Source organism: Bombyx mandarina, chromosome A1 (assembly GCF_030267445.1).
Source record: "Bombyx mandarina strain Sakado chromosome A1, ASM3026744v2".
Classification (NCBI taxonomy): domain Eukaryota; kingdom Metazoa; phylum Arthropoda; class Insecta; order Lepidoptera; family Bombycidae; genus Bombyx; species Bombyx mandarina.
Genome location: NC_143234.1, coordinates 16,361,689 through 16,387,981, shown reverse-complemented (window position 1 = coordinate 16,387,981; position 26,293 = coordinate 16,361,689). Strand labels below are relative to the sequence as shown.

At 36.6% G+C, this 26,293-nt stretch overlaps 1 protein-coding gene and 1 long non-coding RNA gene across 2 annotated transcripts in view; both read left to right on the top strand.

Annotated features, from left to right (window-relative positions):
• LOC149499584 (uncharacterized) overlaps positions 1–17,307 on the top strand; it is a 138,304-nt gene extending 120,997 nt beyond the window's left edge. The window contains exon 2 of the long non-coding RNA XR_016325663.1: positions 15,616–17,307. This is a non-coding gene — a long non-coding RNA (uncharacterized LOC149499584). The remainder of the gene's footprint in view (positions 1–15,615) is intronic.
• Positions 1–17,307, top strand: part of LOC114252644 (uncharacterized) — a 30,522-nt gene extending 13,215 nt beyond the window's left edge. The window contains exon 2 of the mRNA XM_028187217.2: positions 14,301–17,307. Coding sequence (XP_028043018.1) covers positions 14,301–14,356 — 56 coding nt within the window. The 3' untranslated portion in view covers positions 14,357–17,307. The remainder of the gene's footprint in view (positions 1–14,300) is intronic.
• Positions 17,308–26,293: the final 8,986 nt, after the last annotated feature.

Here is a 26,293-nt window from a genome sequence, read left to right as displayed (position 1 = left end):
ATTTATCGATTCAGAAGATTTTAGATTTTAGAAGTCGTCGTGGTCTAAAGGATACGACGTTCGGTGCATTCGTGTTGAGCGACGCAGCGGTGTTCGAATCTCAGGCGGGTACCAATTTTTCGAATGAAATACGTACTCAACAAATGTTCACGATTGACTTCCAAGGTGAAGGAATAACATCGTGTAATAAAAATCAAACCAGCAAAATTATAATTTGCGTAATTACTGGTGGTAGGACCTCTTGTGAGTCCGCACGGGTAGGTACCACCATCCTGTCTATTTCTGCCGTGAAGCAGTAATGCGTTTCAGTTTGAAGGGTGGGGCAGCCGTTGTAGATGCCTATGGGCTCCAGTAACCACTTAACAACAGGTGGGCTGTGAGCTCGTCCATTAATCTAAGCAATAAAAAAAAATCAACGGTTTAATTGTTAGTGAGAATGGTAATACAACACAGGGTTCGGAATCGATTTGAATCAGTGTTAAAGATAATCGATGTTTATCTTGTATGTGGTTTCCCAGTTCCCATAGTACAGAAGACACGTATTTAAATATCGGTAAAATTGAAATCAGTTATAATTTACATTTATAGAGTGTAAAGATGAAAAGCCAAAAAAATATCTACGTAATTTCATATGCTTACGAAATTTGGATAATGGAATGTTATTTTATGAAGGCGCTTCAAATATTACGTATTTTTTTCCCTTGCGTAACATGGCAGGGAGAAAACTAAGTAGATTTAGGTCATTGAACTGCTGTGGCCTGATAACTGTGGTTCCTTGTTACGCATGCTTATCACAACACGAGGCACGCGCTATGAACTAGGGCTGTTAATGTTAAGGTATGCTTTAAGCACCAATACCTTTCTTTTTACCGTGGTGCAATCCTATGGTCTCGTTTAAAGGTCCGGTCCCCAGTATTCCTAAACCAGTCGCTTGCGACGAAGGGCTCGACGAGCGAATTAACCCATAGACACAGCCCATTGGGTTTCTCGCCGGATCTTCTCAGTGGGTCGCGTTTCCGATCCGGTGGTAGATTCTGCGAAACACTGCTCTTGCTAGGGTCAGTGTTAGCATCACTCCGGTTTAAGCCCCGTGAGCTCACCTACTAGTTAAGGTTACGGTGAAATAGCCTTTCAAGGCTATCAGATTAGGTAGGGAAAAAAAAAATATTCCTATAGGCCACAACTGAATTTTCTACTGAAAGTCCATCCACGCAGTAGTGTCCACGGGATCCGAGCTACAGGAAACACCGTCCACACGTGCTCAATTTCCAACTTGCATTCTCGCGTCTGTGACACACACGAATTTACTGCTTTTAATGTATCTTTTGCGGTACGTAATGTAATAAACCTCCTAAATGATTATATGAAACAGATTCTTTGGAACACGCAAAATGAAACGTGATTTAAAATCATAAACGTTTTAAGCGAAGAGATTCGAATGAGATTGTTAAAATTGTTTAACTTTGTATTTTTTTCTTACATTTTTTTAACATTTTTAAATGGTTAAGCTTGGCAACCCTACAGCATGGTAAGTTCTCAAACACAACAAATGCTGTACCTACGAATCGGTGTTGGGTTACACAGGTGTACTAGCGTTCTATACTTTACACCGCTCTTGTATTTATTAAACAAATATGTATAGCTTTAATGTGTTTTGTATTTTAGTTTGCTGTAAACTACCAATTTTGGAGTAAATTAATTTTGTTTCTGCTTAAATAAAACGAAAGAGCTTAGTCGTTGTGTGCGAAAATGAAAATTACGAATAAAAAACAATCATTTTTTACGCTTGATCCGTATACGAAAAAAAATCTATACTATCATCATTTAAAATAAAGTTATTAATAAACTATGCACGCTTACAGCATCCCCAGTATTAAGCAACTGGCCGGCTAAAAATAATTGTTGGTAAGCCATTCTGATCCTGACCGTAATGGGTTCGGTGTTACCAGAGCGTACATAATCGATTCTACCAATAAGCGTGTCGAGGAATGTTGTCAACTTATACAGTGGAGTGATCTAGGGACAATGTATTTAAAGTACTTATTTCCCACAATACCCGTATATTATTCATAATCCAATTGGACACGGTGCTTTCAATCAAAACTATCGAGCAACTATCGGTATTTTCTTGAGATGCGTAGACAGGCTCACGGATTAAATGACGCAAAGTGGTTACCGGAGCCAATAGACATCAGCAATGTAAATGCCGTCATCCGCATTGAGACATGAGTCGTAAGTGTTCGTTTCATAGTACAACGGCTGCCTCGTCTTTCAAACCGGAACGCTTTAATTTCGCGGCAGAAGTAGGCGGGGCTATGATACCTACCCAAGAAGGCTCATAAGACGCCCTACCGCCATTGACTCGTAGTGAATTTCATCCTACCTTGAGATATGACATCGAAATCTCAACTCTATTGTATGAAATAGGACAGGAAGTCCTAGTTCAAAATCCGCTTAATATTAAGTGTCTCTTGTATACTATATGCACCTTAACCTGAACTCACAAAGATTATGGCAAAAATTAAACTATGTTTCAACATAACTTCATATTTAAATGCTACTTTTAATTGTCATGTATATTAAGGTAAAGAAAAAAAATGTTTTTCGCAACGTCACCATAGAGATGTGAGGTTGTTGAACTAATACTAACGGGATCCAACATAGCGTCGGTGCGTGGCGAATGTTTTGGTAAACAAAATCCTTTTCGTGTTGTATAATAAACCGATATTGTGTAATCCTTGTGTACGGGTGATGTTCTTAAGAAAATAATGAAATGCATGCGGATTATAATATTGATACCAAACTAAAAATAATTATGTGAAAAGATTTTTGAGCTTAAAAAAAAACAATAAAATATAACGGAGTACAGGTTTTTTCCATGGTGTTTGTAAAATGGTGACCTTAGGATCACTGATGCCATTATCATTTCCTTCCATAGTGACAGTAATTAAGGCTCACTTTTCCAATGAATTCCATTTATTACATTTCAAGTGTATAGAGATAACAACAGAGAGCTCGGCCCCAGTCTGCTGTCGAGACAGAATGTTTTGAGCGTTTTTTTTTCCCTACCTATGCTGATAGCCTTGAGAGGCTATTTCAGCTTCTCCTTGACGTGTAGGTGAGCTCACGGGTCCCAAACCGGGAGTGTTGCCAACACTGGCCCTAGCAAGAGCAGTGCTTCGCAGAATCTACCACCGGATCGGAAACGTGACCCGCTGAGAAGATCCGGCGAAAAACTCAGTGGACTGTGTCTATGGGTTAATTTTTGAGCGACAATAGTCACTCGTATTTATAGTAGAAAACGGGGGTAGCTTGGTCATGAATTCTCTTTAATACCGTCTTGAACATTTGTTGACATGCGTAACATTAAGGAAACACTTAACTTTAACTGTATTTAGTTTAAATAGTAATTGTTATTTTCAATAAGCGACTTCCAAAATGAAATGGCCTAAATGGTCAAATGGGCACGTTGGATTTTAATTGAAAATAAAAAGCATTTTTCTCTTGACGGGATTTTTGTTATTATTTCCATCGCTCTCAGTTTGTAAGAGAAAATACAAGAAAAAGACGAGGCACTATCGAAATAAATCTTGGTAAACCTCACCCGAATATGCGATAAAGATCAATCGATAATGCGGTACATGATGTCTTTTTGTATGAAATCGATATTTAATTACGAGCCAACCGGGAATTTGATGAAATATATCAGGGGTTCGATTCCTCGAATGGATCACCCAATGGCAATTCGATAATGACACTCACGAATGTCGAAGACTTGCACAAAATATTCCGGGAACTTGTGGGCTCATTGCCATTTTTATATTGTCGTACTGTTAAAATAATGAAATTCGATGCGACATTTGCGATTTTGCTCAAGCACGTATTTCACAGATGCTTTCAGTCAATACTATCAATTCGTTATCTACTTAGCGAAGACTATATTAATATGGACGGACATACGCTACAACCCAGAAGAACTGGAAATTATAGATTGATAAGCGAAAGCTAGATGTCTTTAAATTATTCACGTGCCATCTAACGTACTTCGAAGGTACTATAACAAAAACCATCCTTGTCGTGCAAACAACAACTATACTGAGTCTCATCCATGGAGTTAATAAGTACCTAAATGGTCTCATCTCAGCGGAGTGAATGGCTTAGGAATGCATAGAGGACAAACATACATAAAAATGTGACTTTTATTTATCAAAATATATATATCAATACGTCGAATGAATATAAATACAAGAAAATTTTCTGCAAATCTGAGGTAATGACTACAGAACAAAAATCAGTTCTGCACATAGTACAATTTTAACATATGCGGTTTAGTCATTCACTAAGTCGCTGACTAAGTATATTGGTATTTTTCGGATTAATTCGATTTCAACTTAAAACTGTTAAAGTCTAGATTAAATATAGCCGTGGAGAAGCTATGGCTCGGTCGCTCAAAAACGGAAACCTTTTAAATATGAGCTATTCTTCGTCTGTATTATTGAAAACTTAAAGATCGAAATACGAAATCGTTTTGCCGAAATGTGAAATTCTTCACGCAGTTGCAGGACGACATTCGCCTCTCAGATACTGATATATAGTTGAACCCGAAATGATGTCAATCATTACATAAATAATTATACTAATCTTCTATACAGCGAAGAAGGGGGACAATCTCGAAAAACTACTCATCATAGGCATAGTAGAAGTAAGTGCAAGGCCAAGCGCGCGTAGTCCCATGCGCTGGTTTAGTCAAATTAAGACGACAATGGACTCCAGCATCAATGTCGCCATCCACTGCGCCGAGGACAGGAAAAAAAAGAGGAACATAGTCCGAATAAAAGTGCTCCGTAGCAGTCACAACCCTCAGCACTGAGGATCATGATGTAAGGAGGAGACGATGACTCTCTATATTGTGATACACTGTAATTGCTACTATAATAGTGATTACCTTATACACGAACTGCCTAAAATCGTACCTACCATACTTGCCGAGCGAGAGGGCTGGTGGTCGTGGCGCCGACGACCGCCGGCCCGCCATCCAGAGGGGGAGGGTGATGGGAGAGATGTGCTCCGCACTAAACGCTTCACTCTAGCCCCTTTGCCTTTTCATGAGTTCTGTCTCATGCGAGGCTCAGACGTTGGTTGTTGAGCGACAGGAGGTTTTAGTCGGTTCGACTCCGACATGCTCGGCCTGCCATCCCCGGTGGAGGGTGGGATTCCGCCCATTTCCGTCTGACCAAAAAAAAACCTACTATTTTTTTCGTTAGTTACAAATATGTAGTAACTGGAGAAACAAAGCACCCGAACATCGAAGTCTTCAAAATTAAAAAACATCGACCCGTCAAATCCGCGTGAACACATCGCCTCATAAGAAAGGCGGTCACTTGTCTTTACCGTTGGCTTGAACTCGTTCAATTGAACTTTTAATAGTCTACGGAAAAATATAGACTAAACCTCCCACCTTACTTTAAGTTAAAAAAAAATTAAACGTTGTATTGACTAATTTAGATTCTAAATAGTGATTTGTTTATTCAGGCCAACAGGAACAGGAAGCTATCAATTAACACGCTGCTCCTGTTTAATAGCCATTCGTTCAATCATTTCTATTTATCGAAGCAATTTTAAAGGTCGGCGAAGGGAATTGGTGTAATTTAAAAATATTCAAAACGAAAACAAGCTTTCCGATTGAATAAATAAACGTAAAACAAAAACACACTAAAATAACGAACCGAAGTAACAATTAATTTCGTTCTTTTTTTTATCCTGTCGATACTGGTCAGGATATAAGAGCGGATTTATAAACTTATTGCATTGCCAACGGTCCTTGGTGTGCAGATTTTTAAGTTGATCAGACATATTCGTTTTGGTGAAAATCACGTTCAAAGATTGCGTTACAAAGAATGAAACTTCCATACATATGAAGCTGAATAAAGCGTTTAAAAATATTGTAACAGTTGCAAGTTGAGTTTCAATATTATTATATTCAATATTCAATATATTTAACGGCCGTCTGGTGTAGCGGTAAGTGACATGGTCACTACACAAGGGGGTCGCGGGCTCGAATCCCGCCAAGGGAAAATATTTGTATGATAAATATAAATGTATTTTCCAGGGTTATGGATGTATATTAAATATATGTATGTGTATAATAAAAATCTTACATTTATATCCGTTATCTGGTACCTGTAACACAAGTTCTTTATGAACTTATCACGGGACCAGTTAACGTGGCGCGATTGTTAGTAAATATTGATTTATTTATTGACATGTAAAATCAATTTGCGCGATGACTGCCCGTGGGTATATTAATTGGAGGACAAGGTATGCTTTGGTTATGATTGGGCATATTTTGAGCACCCTCGGATACATACCACGATTCTATTCGATGAAATTACATCCATGTATCTATCTATATTTCTCGCGTGTTCTCGAAGTCTTCGTGGCCTAAAGGACAAGACGTCCGGTGCATTCGTATCTAGCGAAGCACCTGTGTTCGAATCCCGCAGGCGGGTACCAATTTTTCTAATGAAATACGTACTTAACAAATGTTCACGATTGACTTCCTCCTCCTCCTCGCGTCGTTTCCTCACTGCTGAGGGTCGTGACCATTATAATTCGACATGATTTTATTCCTTGTGATGTCCCGCCAGCGCCTCCAATCATTGGCCGCATGAAGGGCGTCGTGGAATGGGATCTCTAGTGTGGTGCGGATTTGGTCGAACCAACTTGTCGGACTGCGCCCGCGCGGTCTCTTTCCCTCGATCTTCCCTGTCACGAATAGATTGACTTCCACGGGGAAGAAATAACATCGTGTAAAAAATAAAACCCACAAAATTGTAATTTGCGTAATTACTGGTGGTAGGATCTCTTGTGAGCCCGCACGGGTAGGTACCACCACCTCGCCTATTTTTGCCGTGAAGCAGTAATGCGTTTCGGTTTGAAGGGTGAGGTAGCCGTTGTACTGAGACCTCAGAGCTTATATCTCAAGGTGGGTGGCGCATTTACGTTGTAGATGTCTCTGAGTCTAGTAACCACTTAACACCAGGTGGGCTGTGAGCTCGTCTACCCAATAGAGCAATAAAAAAAAACCTTCATGAAGCAGTCATATGTCCTGCTTTAGGAAGGATTGGACAAGAGTGTTAGGATACAATTGAAACTTCGAACTCTTATCTGAAGCTAGGTTCATGTCGTGATATATAGGAGACTGTTAAAACCAGGTGCACTAAAAGTAGCAGCAATAACCGCTTCAGATTTTATTGAACTACCACCATTTTATGTCCCCATCATCGATCTATAGAATTATGATTTTACTTTTTCCACACAGCTTCCCAAGGTCCTCATCCTAATTCCTATTTTCACAATTACATATAATAGATGTACGTGTAATTTGCGACTAGGCTTGCCAGGTGTTTAGGATGAAAAAAAAAGTTCCATTCATACCACAGTATGCGTTTGCAAAATCAAAATAGATCTGTCAAAAGGATAATGGCGGTAGCATGCAGAAATATTTACGTAGAAAGACTGGTTCTCGGAAAAAAGTGAGTGTTGACATGGCGAAAACAGATGCATTCTAGGCAGTTCAAAGCTGGCAACACAGTGACTTGCATGATAAAATTAGATCACCAACAAATCCTTCGATTAGGAAATATTCAATAACTTTTTCAATCTGATCTGATAATAAACATGTGTTCCGTGTTTTTTAAATTCTAATAAACTTTACAATTATAGTGCCAATGTGCTCAGAGTAAAAATGTTTTGATATAGAGCTTAAATATTAAATATGCGGACAGTTTCAAATTCTTATTTACGCAACTGTAAATGCGTTGCTTATGCGATTAAGTTGAAAGTTTGTTGATACTTGCACATTCTCGTATAACAAAATATTATGTTATAGTAATATGAATGCATGACGAGCTTTCGGATGTGAGACCTGGAGAGTGACCAAGACACTCACGAACCGACTGCAGGTATTTGTAAATAAGTGCTTGAGGTCGATACTCCGCATTTTCTGGCCAGTCACTATCTCTAATAAGGACCTTTGGACTAAATGTGACCAAAATCCCATCGCGCAAGACATTGCTCATCGGAAATGGCGTTGGATAGGACACACTCTACGGCGCAGCGGAGTCAACGCAGCATCAATCGCGTTTGAGTGGCAACCGCTTGGCAGGAGAAGACCTGGTCGCCCTGTACACACTTGACGACGCACCGTAGAGAGTGAGATGAGAACTGCCAACGTGACCTGGAGTGATGTCAAAGAGCAAGCGCAAGACAGGGTAAAGTGGAGACAACTTGTGAGGGCCCTATGTACCAGCGGGGTACCCTAGGACTACAACAACATGACGAGCTTAGGCAGGAGCTTTTTTGATAAACTTGTATTAAGGCACATGCGAAACGAAACGAATATACGAATCAATAATGAGCCCTAAGACCATTTTACTAAATGTCATAATCGAAATAAACTTTTTGGCAAAAACAATGATAATACTATCAACGTGGAAGCTACTGTCTGAAGGCAGATTACAAAATAATTATTAAAATCGTGGACAGCGTACAACGAAGATATGTGGTAACAATTATGTATAATAATAGTTAACGTAAACATGGACATATTGTAATTTACCATTCAATACTTATCTACCCACCTCATTATACATTTTAATCAAGAATCTAGCCAGACATGTATTTCAATACAAATTAACATAATTTGCAGGCGATTTAAAATAATGGCTATACAAAAACGTTGGGACAGAAATCTTTTTATTAAAACGCCTCTAGGAAAAGATATCTGTATCCAAAACATGCATCTGTTAATCGTGTTGCATTAAATATTCTTGCATTCTTTGATTTCTGAATGAACACAAAAAAAATACAATTAAGATCTTATAGAAAACGAATTATCTGACCTGCCATCTGATTTCGCCGAGATAGTGTTTGTTAGGTACGGTGCTTAATATCGAATGTAATGATAAATAGTTCCTTTGTCGACTCACCTTTGACAGTAATTGGCTACGGTATACTAGAGTAGCCATAATAATTAAATAATAACCAGAGACAAGTTTGACACGGTCATCTGTCCTCAAAATAAGATTCCTTGTGCCGTCGGATCCGAAGAGGTTATAATACGTACGTTTTTACTGGTGGTAGGACCTGTTGTGAGTCCGCATGGGTGGTACCACAACCCTGCCTATTTCTGCCGTGAAGCAGTAATACGTATCGGTTTGAAGGGTGGGGTAACCGTTGTAACTATACTGAGACCTTAGAACTTATATCTCAAGATGGGTGGCGTATTTACGTTGTAGATGTCTATGGGCTCCAGTAACCACTTAACACCAGGTGGGCTGTGAGCTCGTCCACCCATCTAAGCAATAAAAAAACGTACTTAATAAGATTTAAATTTGTACATTAGAGATATTAAGAACCAGCAGTCAAGAGCACTATTTCATCGCCAAGTCAGTCAGAGAGTTGATATTTAAAATGATAAAAGTTTATGAATTAAACCCTTTCCTGCGCGATTATATTCTGATCACTAAGACTGGTCCGTAAAAGTTAGTTTATTTTTTGTTGGCCGTCGTCCCTGTCGTAAACAATTAAAAAAAAGATTTAAGTACAACATTAACAACACCCAACTGAGGACTCCCCTCGCAACTGTTTCCATACCGATTTTAGTCAGCGTCGATACAGCAGTTTGGGTGTGAAAATGTAAAACAGGCAAAGCCACGTCCATACTCATAAAATATTAGCGCGGATATTTGTAATATATTAAAATATCATTCTGATTTATTTCACCAAATTTCAGTTTTTTTATTGTTTAGATATGACGGACGAGCTCACAGCCCACCTGCTGTTAAGTGGTTACTGGAGCCCATAGACGTCTACAACGTAAATGCGCCACCCACCTTGAGATATACCTAAGTTCTAAGGTCTCAGTACTCAGTACAACAGCTGCCCCACCCTTTAAACCGAAACGCATTACAGCTTCACGTAGAATTAGGCAGGGCGGTGGTAGGGTAGGTAGGTACCCGTGCGGGCTCATAAGATACCCAGTAATTACGCAAATTACAATAATTGTAATATTATAAAATTATTTTATCGGGAATCGAATCACGGCACAGTCGCATCGCTAGATACGAATACGGCTAATCCACGATGACTTTAAAATTTTCACATTTATTAATGGGACTATCAGAAAACGGAAAAATTACAAACATATAAGAGATTGAATCATCAAACTGTATTGTGGGTATAAACGAAAAACATTTCTCTTACTACACGGGCACTTACTGCTTTTTGGAATCATTTGTGATAATCTCTTTCTTACTTACGAAACAGAGTTCCTTTCGACAACTGGAACCAATGTATTTATTAAATTTATTGTTATTTCAACGATCATTTACCTCGGGCCACCGTTACAATAGACACCACAGCTTTATTGCGCCTTCTTCTTAACATTGATTAGCTTGATTTGAATCTATGTAATGGGTTTTTGAAACGTAATTTTCATCAACTTCAAGACGTGAAGACGTGAATACAATAATTTTAGCCTAATACCATTTTTTGGTCTACAGAGACCATATCAGCGTAACCTTAACTAGTAGGTGAGCTCACGGGGCTCAAACCTGACGGTGTTGCTAACACGAACCCTAGAAAGAGCCGTGCTTCGCAGAATTTACCACCGGATCGGAAACGCGACCCACTGAGAAGACCCGGCGAAAAACTTAGTGGGCTTAATACCACTAATAACTGACCAAGATCGTCCGGATAAAAAAATACATTTTAATTTATATTTCAGCTTTCAGATTAAGCGAGTTCTCATAGTTATTAAACTGTATTTATTAATTTGAAGTCTGTTAAAAAAAACCATGTCAATTTCAATAACCCACAAAAAAGAAATACAATATAAGGAACCTTAAGTTTTATTGTTGTTCAGTATTGTTAGCCTGCGTAACCCAGGTAGCACATTCGATAAATAACCTTACTTTTTATGGTGTGTTTTTTGTTCAGTTTTTTCTTATGTTAGACGAGAATAAGGACCGGTTTTCTTTCGCGAGTACATACGTCTCACAGCGGTCTCACATCGCTTGGTGTTTAAAAATTACACTTTCTTATTGTTTTGTTTGTATAGCACAAGATAAATATTCGTGTTTATACGAGTAATCATCGGGTACACGACAAAACAAATGACAAAAGAATGTACCTATCTTATGATGTGTATTATTTATGTTATACAGTGCAATACATGCCGTATATGTGTATATTACAATAAAAATCAGACTAAAATCTTTATAATTAGATTATAATCTTTAGAGAATTATCTTTATAATTTGATTAACTTAATTGTTTATTATGGGCAGTCGAGCTCACACACTATCGGGCGTTAAGTGTTTAGCAGGAGACAGGCAAATTTAGACGGTTTGGCCCTGTGGTTTGGCCAATTTCTGACTCGAAGTATGAGTCACGGCTTCCGAGGAGTAGAATCGTTATTATGATTGAGAATTCGATCGTAACGTCTCATCGCTCCCCAGAACAGATAGATGGCTTTGGAAAGAATTTTATATTTAGACTAGCTGACCCGGCAGACTTCGTAGTGTCTCAATCGATAAACAAAAGACCTAAACTTTTGTATAAATAAACTTAAACAAAAGGAATCCGTCCGGAGCGGGACACACCAAAGGAAAAACAAAATTGTTATTTTTATTTAATTATGAACATTTTCATATTTATCTACCTTTTAAGCCTTCTCTGGACTTCCTCAAATAATTCAAGACCAAAATTAGCCAAATCGGTCCAGCCGTTCTCGAGTTTTAGCGAGACTAAAGAACAGCAATTCATTTTTATATATATTAGATATTAGATAATATACACTACCTACGCAAAATTGTGGGTAGTCGCATGTTTTGCTAGACAACTTTAACTGTACTCAGGCACCAATGAAATCAATAATAAAAATGCAATAAGAACCTTCTTTACCTATTCATCTTTATTTCAAGGAAGACAGAGTTCAAATTCGTTTGTGAATAAAATATTACAATGTTGCAAACGTGATCTGTAATCTAAGTAAGATGCGTCTATTGCTTTTATGTTACCGATAGGCTCTTTATTTAAGCAACGAACAAACAGACAATGAAAAAAGTACATTAAAATTAGTCCGTTCTTTAAGAATTAAAATTTGATTCTAATTACGTCTGTCTGGCGGTATCGCGTTAACTTTTAAATCTAATTTTAACGTGATCACATTCTCATAATATAATATATTAGCCGTATATTATTTACTAGCCTACTTAATTTAATGTAGGAAGTTAAACTGAATTTTTATTCGTTTATCTATTAAATTTCCGAACGCACTACTCGTACATAGTACGATTATAATATAATAATAATCAATATAATATTGTATGAATATCACTACATAGTATAAAACAAAGTCGCTTTCTCTGTCCCTATATCCCTATGTATGCTTAAATCTTTAAAACTACGGAACGGATTTTGATGCGGTTTTTTTCAATAGATAGAGTGATTGAAGAGGAAGGTTTTTATGTATAATAACATCCATTAAATAGTGGAGAAATCAATAATAAATTACATTTTCCGAAGCGAAGCGAGGGCGGGTCGCTAGTAATATGTATATATTCTAATAAATATATAAAAAACCCAAGAATTAACCGTAAAAGTAGTATTAATTAGCTATGTATACTTGTAAAAACTAAAGAAAATACTATGATATTTTTGCACTCAGCAGTGAGTATTACGACGCCAGGAGGATATGAATTAAAATAATAACTGTGGCCCTGGCTTTCGCTAAAATTATATAGGAATAACTGCCATGGAATCTGTTAAGCTGTCGTCAATAAGACATTTTTGGCGTCATGTGTACATGTCTCCCAACAGATGGGCCAGTCGTTTTGAAGTTTGGACTTCGAGCTCATGTCTCAAACTGTTATTGGGTTCCAGAAACCATTTAACAACAACAGAGCTGTGAATATATCATCTATCTCAGCATCGCCTGTTCATTAGACTATCTAAGGCTCTAAACAAAATTGTTTGATACACTTGCGTAACCTGTGAACGAAATTTCAATATTTTCGAGAAAAAAAATCGAATTGGTTCGTTTTCGAATAACAATGAGCGATTTCAGCACAATCAACCTACATTTCCTTTCGAGAAACACGTCCATGGAATGTGAAATGGAATTCATTATGCGGAACCCTAATTCTGATAAATCAATTTAACGTGGGAGCCCTTCTTTCGTGTCTGATGTGATCCCAACCAGACCAGTTTACCGCCCACCTTTATTTGATTATTTAATATTTATTTAATTCCAGATTCATTTCATTTAATTTAAAACGCCGCACTTTTTTTTATTGTATCTATTGAAATAACAATTTTCGTTTTAATTTAAATGTCACTGGCGGTAGGACCTCTTGTGAGTCCGCACGAGTAGGTACCACCACCCCGCTTATTTCTGCCGTGAAGCTGTAATGCGCTTCGGATTGAAGGGTGTGGGGCAGTCGTTGTAACTATACTGAGACCTTAGAACAGCTTACACCTCAAGGTGGGTAGCGCATTTACGTTGTAAATGTGTATGGGCTCCAGTAACTTAACACCAGGCGGGCTGTGAGCTCGTACACACATCTTAGCAATAAAAAAAAACATAAAATTTGTTTTGTAATCAATACTCGATTTTATATTGTTTTTATATTACCATCGTAACGGGTCACGTCTAGACATCTCAGCTAATATTTAGCATCTATCGGAGCCTATAGCCTCGAAATTTTGCTTAATACGCGACAATTATCTTAAGGATTAAAAGTGCGTTTTATTTCCTATTAACATCAACGGTTCGATGTTCTTAATTGAACTTTAATTAAGTTTACTACATTGCTATTTCAGCTGAAGAAGTTTTATATGTTATGATTATTTTTCCAAATTTTAAATTTTATTTTTTTATTGCCCTTGTAGACAGACGAGCATACTGCCCACCTGATGGTGAGTCGTTACCGTCGCCCATGGACTTCAGCAATGCCATGGGCAGAGCCAAGCCGCTGCCTACCAAAAACTTTAAATGTCTCTCCTGTAAAGATGCAAAAATGTCGCCCAATCACCCCAATCAATATGGTTTCAACCCAGAAAGCAAAACTCCTTAAATCGTTACAAACTTAAAAATATTTTCATTCCCATAATACAACTTCGGGTTGCTATTTAAACGCGCTTATTTTTCGTTTTCAAACTAAATTACATTTTTAAGTTTTCACACTACATGTGTTATATTTTATTTTTAAACTAATTTTATTTAATTTTTTCAGATTACTGGACGCTAAGGAAGCATGCCGATTCTTCATCCAGCGATAAAGAAAATTAGAAGAATGATAGAAAACGCATGATTAATTATAATTTTCTTACAAATCAATCAAATATTTATTAGATTTATTTTCATTCAACTAACATTGTGTTCCTATGTTTAAATGATTTTAAGGTTTTTTTTATTTATCTTTCGGGGCTTAGAGGCTAAAAAGTCTTAATTTTTTTTCTAAAAAAACTAAATTAACGAAATTTCATAAATGATATAACTTTTGAATTAATCTGAGTTATGTATCATTCCTATCAATTAGCTATTTCACGAATAGTTAGACTAATAATTATTGTTTTAATATTCGAGCAATATTCTTTTTTTCATAAATTGTAACCAAAAAATAAGAAACAAATTAAGTGTGTGTATCCTATATTTTGTTACCATACATTACAGACTTAGGGATATCAGTTATAATTGTATTGTGTTTCAACGGTCCTAAGTACGTGTTCCAACACGGAATTACTCTTATACATTAATTCCATAGCCATTCAATATACATGCATATGTAAAATAATATTGTGCACACCCAAAAAGGTAATAAGTCAACGTAACATTTCCCGCGATTTTCGCCGCTCGCAGACATAAAACTAAAGCTATTTTTAGCATTTTAAATTCGCATTTGATACTTTACGTCGTATCGTTTCCGGTGTTTTGAATACTTTTAACTTTTCGCTGTCATTTATTGAAGTAATTTTACAGGTAATTTGACGGTAGTCGCACAAAATGTCAACGAATAGCTCCTTGTGAAAATTAAAAAGCATTCGATACTTCTAGAGAGAGAGAGAGAGAAAAAAAAAATCGCTAATTTAATAACCGGTAAAAATAGTTTTAATCGCATCAATTTTAAAGAGCCAATGAAGTTCGAATAGAGATCCTCAATTATTGCGGGATTCGTATTTTCTTCACTTAAAATGAAGTTTGAAGAAGATATTTCATTCTGTTAATAACTTGAATTAATGCTTTAGTTTTTAATTCATTGAAACAACGTACGTGCCTATATATAAATAGCATGCCACTATGCAGATTTTCTTCGATGTAAATAGAAGATTGAGATATTCAAAATCTCTTTTGGATCACGTCGAAAAACAATTGAATAAGCAATTTCGAAAAGGCCACATCTCTGAAAATGTAAAATGTTCAGGAAATAAAATAAAAAAACTGATTATTTTCTAAAGCAGTGTAAAATTTAAAATATTAACTTTTGAGATATATTTTAGTATTAATTAGCAATTGAAAATTAATTAGGAATTATTATAACATGGGTGTAGGTAAGCCTCAAAACTACATGTATATGAAAAAACGTATTTGACAAAATATGCGACATGTGCCCTTTTCGAAATAGCATATTCAATTGATTATTTTTTGTACAGACTATTTATCGGATCTATTTAACAAACAGACAATGTTATTTAATAATTTATTTAACAGACGGGCAAATTCAAAAATAAATAAACACTATACTCATTTTACAAGATATTTCATGGATTTTCATAATGCGTCCGAATTAAAATTCACCTTAAACATTAAAAAACGTCTATATTTAATTCATTTTATATTCTAATGACTTAGTTAAAATATTTCGTGATCACGAAAGACTAGATGTATTAAAAATAAAACTATAAACAATAATTTGTAGTTAATAAAGGCGATGAATGCGAATTATTCAAACTGAAACACTGTAAAATGAAATAAATAAAAAATACATTTTTTAACAAAAAAACAATAATTATATCGCTTCGTATTTTTCATAATATTTTTATTTATTCATTTGCCTAATGTACTTAAACATCTAAAAAAACATACTGATTGATTATGTATTAGAACGGACACAGCTACAGGTTTCAAGGCATGTTAGTTATGCATTCTGATTATAATATAGAAAAAGTATGTGGAAAATATTGTTTGAAATATCAATAAATTTCACGTTTTGAGATCGTCGTTAAATCCTAAGTTGTTTTTAAAAAAACGGAAAAAAAAATGCGTTTTCTTTCAAAAATATATTTTAAAATAAAACTTTTACATACGCCGATACTTCATAATCGTGTTCACAGTCCATCCGATGCGGGCAGTGACCGGATTGCTTAGACATCACAGTTTAAACACGTCTCACCACTCAAACGGCAACGAATTTTTACTGACGGTAGGACCTCTTGAGTCCACACGGGTAGGTACCACCACCCTTCCTATTTCTGCCGTGAAGCAGTAATGCCTTTCGGTTTGAAGGGTGGGGCAGCAGTTGTAACTATACTGAGACCTTAGAACTTATATCTCAAGGTGGGTGGCGCATTTACGTTGTAGATGTCTATGAGCTCCAGTAACCACTTAACACTAGGTGGGCTGTGAGCTCGCCCACACATCTAAGCAATAAAAAAAATTATGACCTGTAAGAGATACAGACGTATGGTCGAACCTGTCTGGATCTAGAACACACCCTACCGGTACTTCGATTAATTAGAATCTATTTGCGTAGAGCTAAAGTCATTCATTGTCCATCGCATCCACACGTAGCGTACCTATGTAAGAGTTTTAAACCTTGTTTTTAATCTTAGAATCTAGTCTGAGATCTCTGCAATAATGTATATATATACATATATATATTTTTTTTAATTCTTAAATTATGTTAATCTAGGAAGCTTCCTAATTATTCTGTCCTTAGATTATAGTCTCTTCATAATAATAATAATAATAAAAAACGCTTAGCCTGTAAATTTTAATATAGAAATTTAATACCTATATAAAAATAAGTCGATTAAGTGCCTAGATTTGTTTTTAATATTTATATGTAAATTAGTATTTTCGTTAGTGTTTTAAAAAAAAAAACCACCCGTTAAATAATTTAGCCTTTAATGTCTTGGTGCAAGCGCTTCTTCGTGTTTTTTAGATTAACAAGTGATATTTTTAATTACAAGATTAATGTACAACTTGCTATTTGTATAAATAAATTTGATAATATAATTGTATTTATTTGGTTTATTTCTTGTCGTTCATTAATTTGGATCTGTTTGCTATAGAAGACACGACTCTTACAAAGGCACCTATAGTAAGTTTCCGCATATAATTTCCAATTTACAGCAAGCAGGTGGTAAGTCAATAGACTACGGGACACTGGTGATGAAAAAGACCCATTGTGAATCCTCGAAGACAGCCGTTCATATTTGTCTCGAAAATAGACACTGGTTTTAAATTTTGACCTCATAAATACAAAATTACGCTTGTATTAGTTTGCGACAAAAAACAATTAGTTATTGAAGTGAAACTTCTTTGAATCGTTGTGATTTCAAACTCGATGAAACGAAAAAATAAGTCCATAGAGACACAAACACATAAATGTATAGGATTCAGCCGGCGAGAGAATGAGATAGAACACATTAGACGTTCTCGGTCTCTTTGTGCGACTCTTCGTAGCATCCCCACTATCGTTCTACTACACATTGTCCATATGTATGCTCCTGTGTAGTGAGATAGTCGGTATATCTATATCTATATCTTATTTATAAGTTTCACTTCTACCGTGTGTGACTTGCACACACACACACACACTTTTGTATAATTATAAACCCTTAACATAATTGTTTCATTAACTGAAGTAGATGACCCCGCAATGTCTATGAAGTAGTGAAACAATTAAGTAACTTAGTTATACCTACATAGGAAATGTGAAACACGTCGGAAAATGTGAAAACTGATAGGGTTACTTACACGAAGATTCAAGTTTGTTCATATTTTAAACACTAGAAAGGTTTTATAGAAAACACAAAATATATATTATGAATTAGAAAAAATAATATTGAAATCAAAACTACAATTACGTTCCACAAAAGCACTAATCAATAAAAATAATAACTAGAATAATAATAAAATACTAGCAATCGAAACGAGTCGCTTTTACAAAATATCCTAAATCTACAAAAAAAAACACACCTACAGAACTGTCTGGAACTTTTCGAAAATCAAAAAGAACGTCGCAAAATACTTTTCAAATTAGTTACTTCCTACCCACTGGACATGGAGTCCGAATATTCGGAGGTGTCCCACGCGATGCACGCAGTTAAATTAAAAACAAAAACGAAAAAAAGCGTCAAACAGGCAAAAGGTTCTGCAGTGTTTGTTATTTGTGGTGATTTCTCATTTTAAATTCAAGTCAACCACAGATTTAATAATTTTTTGTTACAGTTTTTTTTAATGATTGAAGGATTACTGGTAGCCCGAAGGCCTTTCCAGTTTCACCAGGACAGGTGGGCGAACAAAGGCTCAGCCAGGAGAGGGGGTTTCTTGAAGTACAAAATAATATACGTATTATGCGACAACTGAAGTGTATACACTACGTAAATTGTGTATACACTGTATAAATTTAACTAAAGGACTAACAATAGTCTAACAAAGTCTCAATATAATTGTTTGAGGGATGCTCCATCTTTCAAACCGCATGTTTGCTATGCGGCAAAAATAGACAGGGTTATGCTATGACACCCAATTGCGAGGACTCATCAGCCTTACGACCAGTAAATAAAGGTTAGCAATCAGAATATTCTAAATCATCAGTCAATGGTCCCGAAAACAATCCTATAACAAACGGTTCAGTATTCATTACAATCTTTGATCTTGAATACGACGGAACCCAATGGTGTAAACAAATAAAAGTCCAATAGAGTCCGAGCATGACTCATCCGATTGACGGAAAACGTTGAGTCACCGAGGCAACGTGTCCCTACTTGTAACTTTGTCTCTGACCCGTGATTCTGACCTGTGAGTAATGATGGAGAAATTTGGGGATTTTTTTTTTCGTTGAGGTATTTGGTACTTACGTATTAACGCCACCGCAGCAAAAATTCGGTTAAACTTTCCTTTATGGTCCGTCGATTTTGGGTAGGAGTGGGGATTGGGGTTAAGTGTTTACCCCCTGCACTATTCCCACCCCGCGGAACCTCTTGCTTATGAAGATATCCAGGGTTAATTTTTTTGATTAAAATTGCATTATTTATTCATACTCGAAGGGAGCTTAAGTTTGAATCCGCCTTATCTCCGGCGCTGCGGGAAGAGCAGCCCTTCCGCCCTTGCGTGCTGTGTGCTAGTGCGAGTTTTTTAACGTTCTCGATAGCGTAAAAGTTAACTCAAATTTGTATCGTTTGCCTATGATTGCCGCTAGGGGCGCTATTCCAACTCCATACAAATTTGAGTTAACTTTTACGCGATCGAGAAATTAAAATACACGCACTAAGCACACTGCCCTCGGGCCATGTGCTCACACGATTTGAAGCTGTCGTTTCTGATAGCCATCGGTCATAAAATCGAATAGGTTAAACTGTAGAGGATTATCTTTTATAGCTTTTTTACGCATGAGTGGACGGCCTATTGCATAATGGCTACTCCATATTTCAAACCGGGACATTTCATATTTTTTCTCGTAAATAGGTAGAGTGGCGGTGCCTACTTAACATCAATAATTACGCAAATTTATAACTTGCGATTTTGATTTGCGTTACAGGATATTTCATCGTTAAATGTTCAAATGTTGTTCGAAACTTGTATATATGCAACCTTATCTTGCAAATTTCTTAAAGGTGTATGGGAAAATATAAAATATTTTGTAATTATATTATATTTTGTATTTTTCAATGTGTTTAGTGGGAGTTTTTTAACGTTCTCGATAGCGTAAAAGTTAACTCAAATTTGTATGGAGTTGGATAGGGCTCCTACGTTTGCCACTGGTGCGTTGTTGTAACTGCTTATAAATTTGAGTTAACTTTTACGTTATCCAGAACGTTAAAAAGCTCGCACTAAACACACGGACGCCATGGGAATGTGAAGTAGTCGTTAAGCGCCTTAAAGTATAACATGGCAATATAAAGACTTGCTCTGTTGCGCAGTATTGTCGAAAAGGCGCTAAGTTAAGCCGTCAGATTAACTGTTTTTTTTGTGACAATAAACAAGAATGGAGGTTTTACTGCATTTAGTAGTAGTACATACAACATAAACATAATATGAATTGGGTGCCATTTGTTGATTTGCGGTACATGAAATTTTAAATTAAATTCACGACCTATCTATGTTCACTTACACACTTACCGGTCACCGTCCTCTTCGAACCCGTCGCTGGCGACGAAGGGCTCGACAAGCGAATTAGCCCATAGACACAGCCCACTGAGCTTCGCGCCGGATCTTCTCAGTAGGTCGCGTTTCCGATCCGGTGGTAGATTCTACGAAGAACTGCTCTTGCTAGGGTAAATGTTAGCAGCACTCCGGTTTGAGCCCCGTGAGCTCACCTACACACATTAGGGTGAAGCTGAAATAGACTCTCAAGGCTATCAGCATAGGAAGGAAGAAAAAAAAAACATACTTACTACGTTTACTTATTATTTACTGAGCGGAATGCCCCAATGCCCTTTAAAAATTAAGTTAAGTCATATTTGCAATGGTTTCTAACCTAAATATTCATTCAAATTTTATTCGACAGGAGATTGTTTTAAAATTAAAATATCGATCTAATTTTAGTATTTCGCATTGCCAAACGAACACCGTTGTTCTGATTAGTATTTCAATTTATTAAAATGTCGTAAGACATGAAAAGAACAAAAAAACACAATAGTACACCATTCTGTGCTTGGAGAAAATGAAAAATATATTTACGAATTTACACGTGCCAAATACTAGTTTTAAACCAACAAGAGCATCATTATAAAAACATTTATATGCAAAACATCGATTGTTGAAACACTTTCGTCATTTTTCTTTTGGACAAGAACGCCTAATTGCTTTTTGTAAATGATGCATTTGAATTTTGAACGCGCTTACAAATGATGGCGCATGCGCGAAAGAGCTTGTTTTGATTGGGTATTGTTAGTTTAAGCAGCTTGCTTGCATCTGCTTTCATCAAAATATTTCAAATATATTGAACTTAAATTATCAAATAATGTAGCATAGGCTACTCTTGAAGCATCTGCCGTATAACAGATATGCCTCTTTCAGAGACACTCAGGCAGTTATTAATAACCCCTGGTCATAGTAGGTAGGTATCTACCTAAAAGTGGTATCCTCAAAGATAAAACATGTCCTACTTACTAATATCATGCTACTACTAAGAACACTACGTTTGTATTTTATATTAAAGGACTAATCAATTAAACTATCCAACGAATAAAAACAGCTTAGCCACTCGACGAAAGATGGCACTGTTACACGAAAAGACAAAGAGACCATGACTTTTGAGCTTCTCATCGTCCGAGGTCTCTAGTTATGTTAAAAAGCCGTGATTAGTAAAAAAATCACACATAACATTAGTACAAGAGAATTTTTTATAAATAGATCAGCAATTAAGTTAAGATTACGAATAATATGTGGTATAGAGTTTCTGAATAAAATTTTAATATGCCATTGGATCTTCGAAAAACCGCTAGTAAATATTAAAGCTTTCTGTTAATTGATTATTTTGCTCGATCGTCTGACGGACCCGCGCTTAAACTAACATTCAGCCAAAATCCTGTTAGCCTAAATAAAAATGCAAACTTATCAGTATGCAAATAAGTAAACGCATGAGGTTTACATTTCCATGCGATGCGTAATTTGAGTTTGCGCATAAATTTAACGCATCGACTATTCGTGTGCGGGGGACGTGCAAGCGCAACGTTTTGAGTATTTGCGGTTTGTCCGTTTGCCGCACTGTACAAATTATGTTTCAAATGAAGCTTTTAATTTTAATCGTACGAAGGATCTGCCCTTTGTAGTTCTATATTCAATTTTGGATTGTGTCGCTGCTCAGAGTTTACCTTTGCCAATGCGAACGAAATATTTTTGAAAAAATATTGATATTATTAAATGACTTGCGTTATATTAGAATAAAAAAAAAAACATCCTTCGATTTTTCTGAATGAAAGATATTCTATACCCTTTTCTGTGCTATTGCCGTTGACAATGTGTATGTATGCGAAATTTCTTCACTATCGTATATAACAAACACTTCGAGGTTACTAGAACAAGTAGGGCAAAAAATCTATCATATAAAGTCGTGAAAAGCGAAACAAATTGACGTTTCGATTTATCTATATATTAATACGTGAAGCAAAAACTTTGTATCCCTTTTTACGAAAATTGCGCAGACGGAGGAGTATGAAATTTTCCACGCTTATAGAGAATATAGAGAAGAAGTGCACAATGCTTTTTTTTTAAATAATGCATAAAAGATACATTAAATCAATAAAGAAAACATTACACACACTACATATCATGTATGTATTTGACGCACACACGCATGCATACTATTTATTGTCAAACTTTTGTTCTTGACGTCTGTGGTCAAATTGAGAATAGATTAAATATTGTTTGTCTTTATTAATATTTTTTATAGTGTAGCCTTGGCGAAATTTGTGATTATAGAAGTATAAAATACAATCATAATAGTGTACAAACTTACAATTCCAATTAATTATAGTCGAAATTCGACTACTACGGGACCTCTAGTAATATTAAGTATGAATAATCGACTTGTCATTTGCACAGTTGATATAAAAAATATAACAGATATTTTGGCTGCCGCAAAAAAAGGAAAAAGCGTAATCTCGAATTACGATTCGCGACAATAAAAAACGAATATCATAACACACTCTTATATCACGAAACGGAAATATTATTAGTTCGCCTAATTTTTCTTTACACGGCCCTAAATTGGAGATTGTAATTGTAGCCGTTTAGATCTAGGAGAAAGGACCGTTTATAGACAATGTGGGTCGCACCCCGTCGGGCGCGGCTCGTCACCAGGTGTAGAACATTACCGTGTAGTTTACATCTGGACGTAGAGCTAGGAAAACTTGGAAGTGGCTGAAATTATTAAAATTATTTTTACTGTTTAATCTCGCATTTTTACTGTTACTGGTGGTCCCTCAGTAGACGAAATTCGACTATAATTAGGTAATTGAAATTATAATTATTTATTATGGTACATTATTATGGTTCTATTGTCAGTGGTTGCCGATGACATGACCAATACCCATTTCATATTATATCTCACCTCAAAACGATTTTCTTAATTAAAAATAATGAAAACAGACGCATGAATAAAAACACTGCGTCGTGAACAATTCACAATGAACTCAATTACAATAACGCGTCACGATATATGATTTCACGTCACTTCTAAGTAAATGAGCCAAACAAATAACAATAGACATAAATGGTCGGTACAATAGTATTTCGTTTTTTTCATCAATAAATACCATTGGAAACGATGCCGTGAGAAAATTCTACAGTGCAAACAGTATGTATATTAATAGTGATGAAAAAAAATTGTATGTGGAAATAAATTGAATAGAGAACCGATCGTATGTGATTGAGGTGTATGTGTAGTTTAATAAACTCTTTATTTCCTTATACGAGTGAACGAAGTGATAAAGGCGGATATGGAGGAGAATAACCTCAGCCAGAAGGATGCCGAAGACCAAGCAAAGTGGAGGAGTTTAAGTAGGAAATCGGAACCTTGGAACTAGAGCAGAAAAACGCTAGGTTTTTTTTTTCTTTTTTTCTTTCCTACCTGCTGCTGGTTGCTGGTTTTTTTTTCTTTTTTTCTTTCCCACCTGCTGCTGCTGCATGCTAATATTTCAGCTATTTCAGCTTCTTGACGTGTAGGTGAGCCCACGGGGCTTAAACCGGAGTGCTGCTAACACTGACCCTAGCAAGAGCAGTGCTTCGCAGAATCTACCACCGGATCGGAAACGCGACCCACTGAGAAGATCCAGCGAGAAACTCAGTTGGCTGTGTCTCTATGGGTTAATTTACTCGTCGAGTCCTTCGTCGCAAGCGACGGGTTCTGGGAGGACGGAGACCAGTGCTTGAGGTACCTAAAAGCACCGTTAATGTATCGGGAGGATCCGTAATGACGTGTTCAGGGCAACGCTAGAAAGAAGGAGAAGAAGAAAATACGGGTGAACGACCTCACGACCCATCTAGTCATAAGTGGTCACTGCAGCACACAGAAATCACAATGTGAATGCTGCTACGCCGAGACTTGAGCTCTGTGTGCTTAGTGCGAGTTTTTTAACTTTCTCGATAGCGTAAAAGTTAACTCAAATTTGTATGCAGTTGAAACAACTTTTACGCTATCGTGAACTTTAAAAACTCACATTAAGCATCTCTGTATCTCCATCATAACTGTATCTCCATTGAATCTATAGTAATTGACTCGGTGATGTAGTAGTTAGCGCCGCTGACTGTTGCGCCAAGGGTCGTGGGTTCGATTCCCACATCAGGCAATCATTCATACGATGAACAGGTGTGTTATATTTTTTATTTTTGTCATTATACTTAATATCCACATATGTAACGTAATATCTATCACGCTCAAAAAATACTCGCCTTACATAAAAGCCTTCGCATCAGACAAAGTCTATGAAACCTCTTAACTAATACATAAGATGGTATTTCAGCGATTTCAATGCGATATTAAAAAAAGGCCCTGTCTATACAAATTAAAGCTCTGTAAATGCCTTGTCTTCATTACCGCAAGACAAGACACCCCTAGTCCGTCGGGGGCGAATCCCTTAAATTGGCTTTTTTCCAATTTAGTGAGCACCTGGACCGCGCAATACCCTTCAAGGTGCTTCAGAACGATACTGTGTAATTAATTCATAAAGCCAATTAGCATTTTCGTTCCACTACACGTTCAAACAACACCCTTTAAAGGCAGAATATATTTAGTTTATTTTCAATTTGATTTGAATGTATTCTCTCATTTATGGTATTATTCTCAACTTTTTTTTTTACGTGGTTGGACGAGCTCACAGCCCACCTGGTGTTAAGTGGTTACTGGAGCCCATAGACATCTACAACGTAAATTCCGCCACCCACCTTGAGATATAAGTTCTAAGGTCTCAGTATAGTTACAACGGCTGCCCCACCCTTCAAACCGAAACGCGTTACTGCTTCACGGCCGAAATAGGCGGGGTGGTGGTACCTACCCGTGCGGACTCACAAGAGGTCCTGCCACCAGTATGTCCCACCAACTTTATAAGAAAGTTTATTTTCGTAATAGTTAAAAATGTTTGCTAGTGATTCATTAGTGTAATACGCTTTATTTTTTTTTGTTTTAGATAGACGGTTGAACGAGCTCACGGTACATCTGGTGTTAAGCGGTTACAAAATTCCATGGTCTTCTTCAAAAGCTTCAAGCTTCAAACTTTTGGTTTATATCTCAATTATATAGTCATTATGGGTTTGATTTTTATTGCACGATGTTATTCCTTGATTGTGAAAGTGATCATGAATTCGGCACGTATTTTAGGAAAAATGGTAAGAACTTCGGTATAGTTCGCAGTTTATACGATTAGACTTAATTTAACTCACAGACACAGCCCACTGAGTCTCTCGCCGGATTTTCTCAATGGGTCGCGATTCCGATCCGTTGGTAGCTTCTGCGAAGCGCTGCTCTTGCTAAGGCCAATATTGGCAAAGTCTCCTAGGCTGAGCCCCGTGAGCCTACACGCTAGGTGAAGCTAGTATAACCCCTCGAGGCTACTAGCATAGGTAGGCAAAATATAATTATTCGCAATTTCCGTTTGGCGTTCGCAGCGCATTGGTTTATTAATAATTATTATAGAACGCTGTTTCCCCATTTTCTGATGAATCCCTTTGGCATATTTTACGACCGGCAGACATAGGGTAGCGTCATCTTAGGCCACCACTCCACCATTATTATAAATTATCTAATCGAATTACAATAATTTACGTTATCAACACAAAAACCACAATCGTACGATCAGCAAGTCATCATCCAGGACTTTAATATAAAACGCTGTCTCGTGCCCAGACAACACGAGAAATGTAAATTAGCCGCAACCCTCACGTCCATCTGCCACGCCACCTGGCGGATCACTGAATTAATTAGAAAATTGTGGCACGAGCCCATGCGTCTGCAATGACACACCGATCGTATCCTTTAGGTTTTAATGGTCCGAATTATAA